Below are 10,233 nucleotides of genomic sequence, written 5' to 3'. Positions count from 1 at the left end.
TGACATCTGCTGAGGACCAGAGGTGAGACAGAATGCTGTGTAGGCAGTATGACAGCACGCAATCTGCGGTACGTTGGTGCTTTGTCGTATGGCTCAGTTGCTTTCAGGTTTCTACATACAGTTCCCAGAACTAGAAATAATCTCAACACTCAGTAGCCTAAGACCAACACAACCAACCTGTGAAACCATTTCTCCCCACAGAATAGCAAAACTTGCTATTAAATTTTATAGGGCTACGGACACAAGAAGGGAGCATTGCTAGACTCCAATTACTACACTATATTGAAGAGTGATGGTTCACCAGTAGATGTGTCATGAAAGCAAAGTTGCTTCTGAAAGATACAATGTTTTCTGTACAAAGAGTAAAGCACAATGGCACAACACAATAAAGTACAATTTATTGTTGATTAAATAATTACAGTACAGTATTATACTTCCTGCTGAGACTCTGAAAGTTAAACTGCAACTCAGGTGAGATAAAAATTCCTAAATAACAAAAATGCTGACACCATAATATGCATATTAGTGTTATGGGATATTGTTATCATTGTTGATGCAAAAAAGATATACAATTGTCCTCCTAGAATTGTATAACAAGTTATACGGCAGCCAACTAAAACAAAACCATATACTGATTTTATTTATTTGACTTGACTGTAATAGCAAGTAAAGCTATCCCCACCGTATTGTTGCAGTCTGTTCAGGAGAAAAAAAAAATACTGTGAAATAGATCCCATCATTCCAAAAGATTGTCCGAGAGCCAAGCTTCTTCCAAATGTGGCTGTTTCTCAAGCAATAGTACCTATCTGATTACGTCAGCTTTCTAATCCTAAGTAGGTTTTCTATTATCACTAATAATACATGTATTTCTGTACCTGAAAGAAGATACATAACAGGCAGAGATGTTATGTATATGAATTGGAGAGTGTTTGGTCAACTCAAACATATTTTCTATGAAAATATTTGTATTCAAACACAGTTAACAACATATACTTGGATAGTTTGAACACTGATTCACATTAGATGATCATTCGTATTGCTATTAAAGCTTCTTCTTCAAACCAAGATTTGGTAATATCTGGAAGTTATAAAAGGTAGAATGCTTACTGTTTCCCCTACCTGAGCAGGCTGGGAGTGAGGGGAAGGAAGGGAAGAACTGCAACCTTTCACAGTTCAGAAAGAACAGTCGGCATTAGCAGCGCCTTCCTCTATGACAGTGAACAGCCACGCTACTATGACAGCTGTAACGATGCGCACGAGCAAGGTACCAACAGCTTGTAAGCTGGCAAGTAAAAAACTACTGCACTGTACACTGCTTTTCCAAAAAAAAATTTGCTTCCTACCTATGTTCCCATTATTCACCAGTTGTGACCAGTACTGTCATACTCAGTGGCACACCTGTGGAGCAAAGCATTTAGCTTCTCAGCGTGACAAAAGACACATCAAAAGGAAGTTAGGGAGCTGTCTCTGGTTCACGTCCCATGCTTCAAAGCAAAACCAGAGGATGTGGTGACAGGAGAGGAACAGACACTCTGAAACCACTGCAGACAAAAATAAAGGTATGCACAAACTCTACACTTGGCAGGCAACTTAGTGAAGGTTAGTGCACCCCCAGTATAACCCAACCACACAGCTGTAGGCAATCATGCTGATTAAACTGGCAAATCATTCCACAAATTAAGTAAATTGAAGATTGGAAAGATCTTGTCAGGGCCAGCTTACCAATGCTGGTGGAAATTATTTTAAGTGCCAGAGGAACTTATTTTTCACTATGCCAGTAAGTTTTCTCAATTGCTTCTGGTTGTGTAATGTATTAAACACTAAAGCAACCAACAACAATGTGACTAAACTTAAACCACCCTGTAGCATATTTGTCTAGTACTACATCATTTTGATCCAGCTGCTTTATTCATTCTCTGAATCAGAATAAAAGAAATCAGATGGCTTGAATCCTACACGATTGTGGAAAAAAAGCTCACTCCCATGACCAGCACAAACCCTGCACTGGGAGGGAAGAGGCTGTGTGCCCAATGACCTTAACTCAGCACAACTCCAGCAATCACCTAATAGGGCTGAAGGGGAAAGGGTAGCTGGGCTGGGAGAAAGTCCAACTCTTCCAAGCCTAACATATCTCTGAGACTGCTGACTATATATCAACAGGGTCAGTTACTAGAAATATGTCTACACTGCACAGTGCCCCCTAATTAAGTACCAGAGAAAATACAGATCTCTGTACAGGACAATTTACCCTACTTCTCATTAGCGATGTTTAGTAGTTTGACTAGTTTACTCCCTTTGTAAGGGATATCGGTTATTTTACCAAACAAACACTCATCCTAATGAAACCTGCTGTTGTTATGTGGCACACAAGTCTCTGACAGAGCAAGCAATGTCAGAGCTGCAAGGAAACGGCTTCAGTGAGAGCTGAGGCCATTCGGCACTCAGCAGAGGTGCCTACAACACACGGGCTGCTTGGGGCGCAGGTGCACACTCCTGGAAACGCATATTGAGTTCTCATCTCTGTCTGTTCTCCTGGCACATGCACCATTGCCGAGTACTGCTGAATCCACTTGTGTGTCACTCAGAGCTGTATTTTTCTTTGCAAAGTAAATTAATACCATGCCTCTTATGCAATGACAACCAGACTGCTTCTGATACCCAAGTCAGACCAAGAAATCCGTGCAGTACATGGAAGTTTGCGATAGAGGTACCGCATGACATGTTTTTAATCTTGGAATAGAAAGTTTCTATTTAGAAAATAGGGTCCTCTGTCCTGAGAAGCTTCTAAGAGAGACAGTGGAGAATTGTGGCAGGAACAACCGAGTGGGTGTAATGCTACAGACGGTCAAAAGACACTATGCCACTCAGTTAACAATCATACATAGCATTAATTGAAACAGTCTTTTATTCAGCTGCAACAGGGCAAATCATTTCCACAAAGACAGGCACAAGGAAAACCTTTAATGTGAAACTTACTCCAGGATACTGTATTTTCTCACCAGATGTCTTGACTTCTCATAGCCTTTTTGGGCTCCGCTCTACTTCATGACTGCTACCCTCAGCCTCCAAAATCAGTGCTTTGCAGTGAGTGAACTGCCTACGCTGCCAAATCCCGCTGCAGCAGCACGCTGCGTGACAATGCTCAGCAAAACTGCGTGACAGTAGCCATGAGCAGTGCTTTGACCAGGGCACAGCAGGAAAGGCAGGTACAGGTCACTTCCCTATGCTCTTCTACCCTTCACAATGTGGCTGATAACTCCTGACAGGGGCAGGCGCAGAGGGTGACCGACCACTGTGCAGCCACCTGAGCCAGCACGGTATAGCGAGTAGATTCTGGGCATGCACGTCAGCCAGCATTTCAGCCAGGTACAGGCTCCACTTGGCTCTGTGGCACTCAGAGCAAGCAGACCTGTTCAGAGGGCATAAACAGCAGTTTTACCTGTATTACATTATAGTAAGAGTAATATCTATGGTAAAAGGCAGGCAGTTCTAAGTTCAGCATTAAGAGTAAAGTAAAAGTAAATGCTGCCTTTAGTTTTAAAAGAAGAAATTGAGATATATTAAAACAACCACAAAGAATATTTGTCTTGCTCCCCCCAAAAGCAGAATCTTCTCATGTTCCATATACGTAAATGGTAAAATTATCCCAAATTTCCTTAAGAGTCTTAAAGTGCTACAGGTATTTACACACCAACAAAGACTCTTCTATACTAACAAGCAATTTCAACGACGTAGGGAACTGCACAGAGGTGGCTGGCAGAGAACAAAGAACACAGATGTAGAATAACAACTAATGCATGGGAATTTTACCACATACAGAAAAAATTACAAATGTTTTTAGCAAGTGCTGAAGTGAAAGATTTTCCAATAAGTATGCCATTTAACAGCAAATTATTTTCTTCTGAAAATGGGAATAAATGCAACAGCTTCGAGTTAACTGTTTTAACACTGCATGCAAAGCTAACTTGCAAATATTCACATTTGCTAACACCTAAATTAGATGTTATAACTGTCAATGCAATTCAGTCTTTTCATTTGGATATACAGGAAGACTCAAAAACTGTAAACTTACAGTTTTATATTTTAAAGTTAATTTGTTCTAGAACTCCTAGCCCAGCTAAGGAGCCATTCAGATGTAGTTTTAAGAGCTGATGGATTTGTTTACTTTCCTGTACAGACAATCATCAATTTGACTAATTTTCCCATTAAAAGGACAAGACATTCTTTTATAGACAGGGCATTAAGCCAAGGCCGAGGTCTACCAAATGGGTATCCTTATGAGGTATTTTAAGTAATGTTTCCTTTAACATAACTTCAGCAAAGCAATGCTTTTGAAAAAGGATTCTCCTTGCTCTTCAGACTTTGTATTTGGACTCCCAACCTCGTTACCAAGACCCAGAGAAGCACCTTCTTTTAGCAGAAAACTCCACGTCCTCAGGCACAGGACAGGTCTGGCTGCGTTGAGAACACGGCAATGTACAGGTTTACACAAGCAAAGTACAGATTTGGACCGGCAGCATCTCGCTGTGGAAAGCAGCACCTTTTCTGGTCAGCCCTAGCAGGCCATTTCACAACCCTGATGAACACAACTCCTACAGACTTCAGCAGGTATTCTTCTCCAGTAACAAGATCAGATGCCATCAGGCCATGCTCTCACAGGCTAACAGCTATTTCACACCACAAATAAAGCATGAAGTCTTTGTAAGGTTTCATATTTGGTATTTCTGAGCCCAGCCCTACAGCTGCTCATCCTGCCCTCACACCGCTGCAGGATGAGAACCGGGGCACGGAGCAATGAACCAACATCTGCACCGCGACGGTCACGCCAGAGCAGGCTCCTTCTAAACACCCACTCAACATGTCAGCATGCCATAAACATGCCATTATCAACACTGGTTTATTTCAAGACAGCAGACGTGGGGCACAGGCATCTTTCATGGCGATTATGGCTACCCACTGCCCTCCATCATACGTTTTGGTGCCATCTCAGAAGCAAGTCGCCACCACGCCCCCTCTGGGCAGCACAGCACAGTGACTGCACCACCTCCGCACCTCGCCGCCCCTCCGCAGCTGGTCCTTACCTGCTGCGGCCTCCTCGCAGGCCGCCCTCGGAGGTGCCTCCCGGGGGGTGGCGGGGAGCGCCCGAGCCCGGCACCGTGCTCCCGGCTCTCCCGGAGCTGCCAAGCCCCGCTCCCGCCACCGGCCGGCAGGAAGGCCCGGCGAGGCCAGGCTGGCAGGACCCCACTGCCGGTGTGTCCGGCCGGCTCTAAACAACATAGCTACAAAAACAAAAGGACGGAAAAGAAAAGTCGCCGGTAAAGGCAGTGTTTTTGACTAAACGTCAGCGTGTTTGTGGAGATTCAGTTATTAATAAAACTCAGCGAGGGAACCTAATGCCTCCCCAGCTCCCCTCGCAGGTGCCCTGAGGAGAGCCACAGCAGCCCGCCTGCGAGGGCGGGGCCGGAATCGGGGCGGGGCCGGAATCGGGGCGGGGCCAGGCAGGCCCCACCCCCCGGTGCGCCCCTGCACCCTTTGCCCCCCACCTCCCCCAGAGGCTTTTGTCAGCTTAAACATACACAGCTGCTGCCTTAAAGCTACTGAGCATCTTATTTCTGTAGTAGAGGGATTCTCTTTGGGTTACTGAGATTATCATACACCGTTACAAAACACATTACCTTATTTTATTCACGTCTTAAATGGGTAAAGATCAACCTGTGCTAAAAATTTTATCTATGTTCTTTTCTTTCTAATTACAGCTCTCATACAACTGGGAAATACACTTGAGAAAGGAAAGGAGTAAATGCTTCCACCTACAGCACTATCTGGAGCGGGGCTGTAGCAGCAGCCCGTAAATCACCCGTAGACCATAGGCACTGGTTCTGAGGAGCTGGCAGGGAGGTGCAGCATTATGTTTATTGAAAGTATTGATTCACACACATTATTAGGAATACAGGAGCACTTTAGGAAAGGTTATCAGAAATATGAATATATTAAGTAGCATCCGGTGTAAACCAACCATCTGGTCCACTTTTGTACATACTAAATTTATTTTTCTTCTCAATCTGTCCACAGGGCATAGGTATGGTTAGTAGCCCTCATTTTGCTGGAAGAGTATTCTACACAGATTGATCTGTCCCAGCACTGGATTCTGAGAACAGAGATCATAACATAGTTTAAAAGAAGAAAAAAAAAAAAAAAGGAGAAAGGAAAAAAGAGGAAGGAAAAAAAAACCAACAACAACAAAAAAAGGTATGTGAACCTCCTATCCTAAACTCTGAGTGTGGCAAGCTAAACTGGAAGCTGGTTTTATCCTTATGGTCAAAAGCAGAACACAATGGAAGCCTCCCCCAAGAAGAGAGAATTTACAGCTTTTATTAGGTCTTACAGGTAACCATAGTATGCTTTATCAGTAGTCATTGCATGGACCAAAAGATATATATAATTAATGTGAACATACTATATTACTAAACTAGTATTACCACAAAAATGAAAAAGACTTTACCAGACCAGAAGACCGCTCATATCTGGCTAATGTCAAGAGGTTCTTTTAATTGTTTACAAATATTCTCATTATCATATATCCTGTAGTTCTAGAGCTGAGGCACTACAGCACAGGCATCAAAAATCTCACCAAAATTCCCAGTTTTATATGTGCTATGTCTAAAATTTAAAAAAAAAAAAATTCCAGACCACTTCAGTCTCAAATTCCTTAAGTCTCTTAAATTTGTCTTAAATCTCTGGCTATCAAAAACCTCTAACGCACTTGTTCCTGAGGATAATTAGTCCCCAAGTTATTTTTTTAAGTATACCTGAAATATATTAGTAATTTAACAAACACTTTTTGTGGTTACATGATTGGTAAGTAAACAAGTCTTTGGTAAATAATAACTACTCTGTTCTTTACTCAGTTAAAAAACTTACTTCGTTTTTATATCTCTATTAACTGATTTTTTAAATAATTGTTTCTATACTGAATAAGGCTCATATGGCACAATGCTGAGTGGGATGAATGGGTGTATGTAGCAAAACCTGAATGATGTTTTCAAGTTACAGATCCTGTTAATACTAGGTTCCTGCTCTGGCTCGTTTTCTTTTTGAGCCCTTCAGCCAGGCCCAGGAAGCTGAAGCTGAGTGAGAGCTTTCTGCTGAATTAGATTTCCAACATTTAAAGGTGTCAGCAATCTAGAAAATACTGTCCATTGCATGGATACATTCTACAGTAGGTACTGGATTGTATGCTAAAAACTACAACAAACCAATTAGTTTAAGGTTGAAATAATGCATTGTAGCTGCAGTATTTCCTAAAAATGTCTGCTTTACAACTTGTGCAGTAAAACAGAAAAACTATGCACTATGCATGCTTGTGCGAGTTGGAGATGACTGCTTGCTCCCAAAGGAAACCTAAAGGCACAGGACATAGGTAACGTGAATGAAAATGAAAACATTGGCTTCCATTTTATTACAAGAATCTAATTAGAACCTGAATGCCTAAACTGGTATTTTTACTGTTTGTGTACTAGATGCCTTCACTTTGGCTAAAACATACTATACCATGTCCTTCAAGGAAAACAGCAGCATTAAATAGATCTTGTAATTTCAGAGGTGTCTGCTTTAGGTTTGCCTTACAGATTTTGGGGAATTATTTTAAACGTGTCCAAGAAATTATCAGGCTTTTTTCGATGGCTGTTACAGTTTTACTGTTCTGCTACTTTTTTCTAATCGTCTGCCTTGTTAAAGGATCAATTGCATTTGAGACAATAAATAGTATACTTTAAAACAAATAATATTCAAGTCAAAGTATTGTACTTACAAAATAATGTAACACTGTAATAGGACCTTCAAGATCAATTTCATTTTACATATTCTGCAGCAAAAATAACATTTCTAGTAGGAAGGAATTACCTATAAAGCTAGCAAGATCTACACATTCACATGTGTGTGTAAACAACTTAACAAGTTTTATTATGTTTCCAGAAAAGCTATGCTTTTACAGTACGTTTTCAGCTAAATTTTATCATAATATGGTGGTAAATATATAACAGTGCTTATATGTAGCTCCATCACAAATTTTAATTTGAAAAAAATGGAGTGCCTTTATTTACAATGAACAGCAACTTTCCTTTTGCTTCACAAGTGACTGTATCTGCGTGTGAACAAAATGTTATGGCGAGGCATTCCAGATGAACTGCAGCTAAGGTTGGGTGAGGATGATTTCATGATGAACAGTGAAGGTCCTGGCAATAAATACCTAGAAAGGATATGAAAAATATAACAGAGTTTCCAGGCAAAGTGACATTCAATAGCAAAAGAATTAGTTGTTCATGCACCATACCTTCAAATCATCATATGCAAGAAATTATGTGCAATAAGTACTATTTATAAAACATACAGGCATTAGGCACTAGCTAACTCAGGAAACAAATCTAAACTCAGAGAAACTCGTAGCAAAATTTCAAGATGATGTATAAGGATCAAACGTCTCCCCAGTCCTTTATGTTTAAAGCAAGTGGATAAATAAAACAATGGCATCCTGTGAAACACTACTACCAAAATTTAATACTTAACTTATTGTTCTCTGTTATTATGATACTATTTATTCAATTTAAACTGGGTAAAAACAGCAATTGATGTTAACCAGCTTATAAAATTTAAGTTGTAAAAAAAGTTGATTAGGGAAAAAACAGAGATTTTCAGCTTTGGTTTCCAGCTCCAATTCTCTAAAAATAGACAAACTATCATCATGGCTCTAGTAAAGCAAGAAACAATGATGCTACAACCTAGTAAATCACATCAGTGACTATTTACCTTTTAAATTCAGGCAACTATATAGCCTGCATTTTATGTAAGCTACAAACAATAATTTATCATATGCCTAATATTCATTCATGTTATCATTTCCTAATAGTTAATTGCAGAAGTCATTAGATGAGCAGAGTAAGTGTACAAAAATAACATCCACACTAAATCAGAATTTCATAATGAATTATGCCAGTGCTAGGATGGATTAACACAACACAATGTATAAATTATTGCTTAAAAATTGTTGCATCATTCTAGTGAATGATGTTGATTAACGATGAATAGGTTAAAAGACTGAACCTAGTAATCACATGTTAGAAACAGCATCACACTGTCAGTGGGAGACAACATATATAGTATGTACATGGGGTTTGTTTAAGCTTTAAGAAAAGCTGTTATAAAAATATTATCACCAATACATTTTTTAAACAATTTATAAAAAAATAAATCTGATTTGGAATGGGTTGGTAGTGAGCTTGAGAGTTCACTACATCATTAGACCGAGTCCTACCTTTGCTTGACAATATAGTAAAAATCTCTAACGCTTCCCAAAGAATATGCCGTGTAATAGATAAGGTTATTTAGCAAGCTGTAAGGATCTAGCAGTAGATGGCATTTTTTTTTAAATTTTGTAACACAGGTGAATTTATCAAAATATGAAAAGTCTGACTTTTTACACAGTTTGATTTTAGCTATTATTTTAAAAAGATTTTGGTATAGTTGTTGAGCTCTCCTGTTGTTTTCTTTACACTTTTAATTCTGTGAGGAAAAAAATGACTGTAATATACATTTATATTAATATTCCTATTCATTTTCTTCATGCTATATCATGTATTTACAGTTAGGAGATGGGACTGAGAACAAATTTTAAAAGTGAAAAAAGAATTCTGTGGGAGTTTTCAATATTTTTTTCTCTCTCCCTGTACAAATAAATTTTCCCAGCTAAAGAGGTATCTATTTGTGTTCTTTGGAAGCTCTAGTTTCACAAACATTTCTTTCATAAACACAAACAAAACAAAAAATTGGTTTGTGCTCAGAAAAAGCAAAGTTCTTCAGTCTTGAAAAAATTGACTTCTACATTTATTAAATTATACCCAGATCTCTTCTTGCACTTCACACAATTTTACCAAGAGTCAAGAAAGCTATTATTAGCAGTGCAGATACTTATATCATTTAAAAACAGAAACCTAGAGGAAAAGCAAAATAATATTGTGATTCTCCCATTTCTAGAAAAATAGTTCATTACCATACCATTGTGGGGCAAAATGGGCAAGAGCATTTATTTCCATATGTCTCTTTCATTTCACAAATTCAGAATATCATGGTTAACTAGCGTACTGCTATATACACAGTACAGATGTAATATTTGTGGATATTAATATAACAATGGTAACTTTAATCAGTCAGAGTTGTCATGACACTCCATGGCTGAAG

The 10,233-nt window shown here is 39.3% G+C and overlaps 1 protein-coding gene across 1 annotated transcript in view; it reads right to left on the bottom strand.

The window, feature by feature from the left end:
* Window positions 1-6,222: 6,222 nt before the first annotated feature.
* TTLL7 (tubulin tyrosine ligase like 7) overlaps window positions 6,223-10,233 on the bottom strand; it is a 73,199-nt gene continuing 69,188 nt past the window's right edge. The window contains exon 22 of the mRNA XM_082484170.1: window positions 6,223-8,248. Within this exon, the coding sequence (XP_082340296.1) occupies window positions 8,128-8,248 (121 nt within the window). The 3' untranslated portion in view covers window positions 6,223-8,127. The remainder of the gene's footprint in view (window positions 8,249-10,233) is intronic.

Source organism: Vanellus vanellus (genome assembly GCF_965231255.1).
Source record: "Vanellus vanellus genome assembly, chromosome: 5".
NCBI classification, from domain to species: Eukaryota; Metazoa; Chordata; class Aves; order Charadriiformes; family Charadriidae; genus Vanellus; species Vanellus vanellus.
This window is presented reverse-complemented; position numbering and strand designations above follow the sequence as displayed.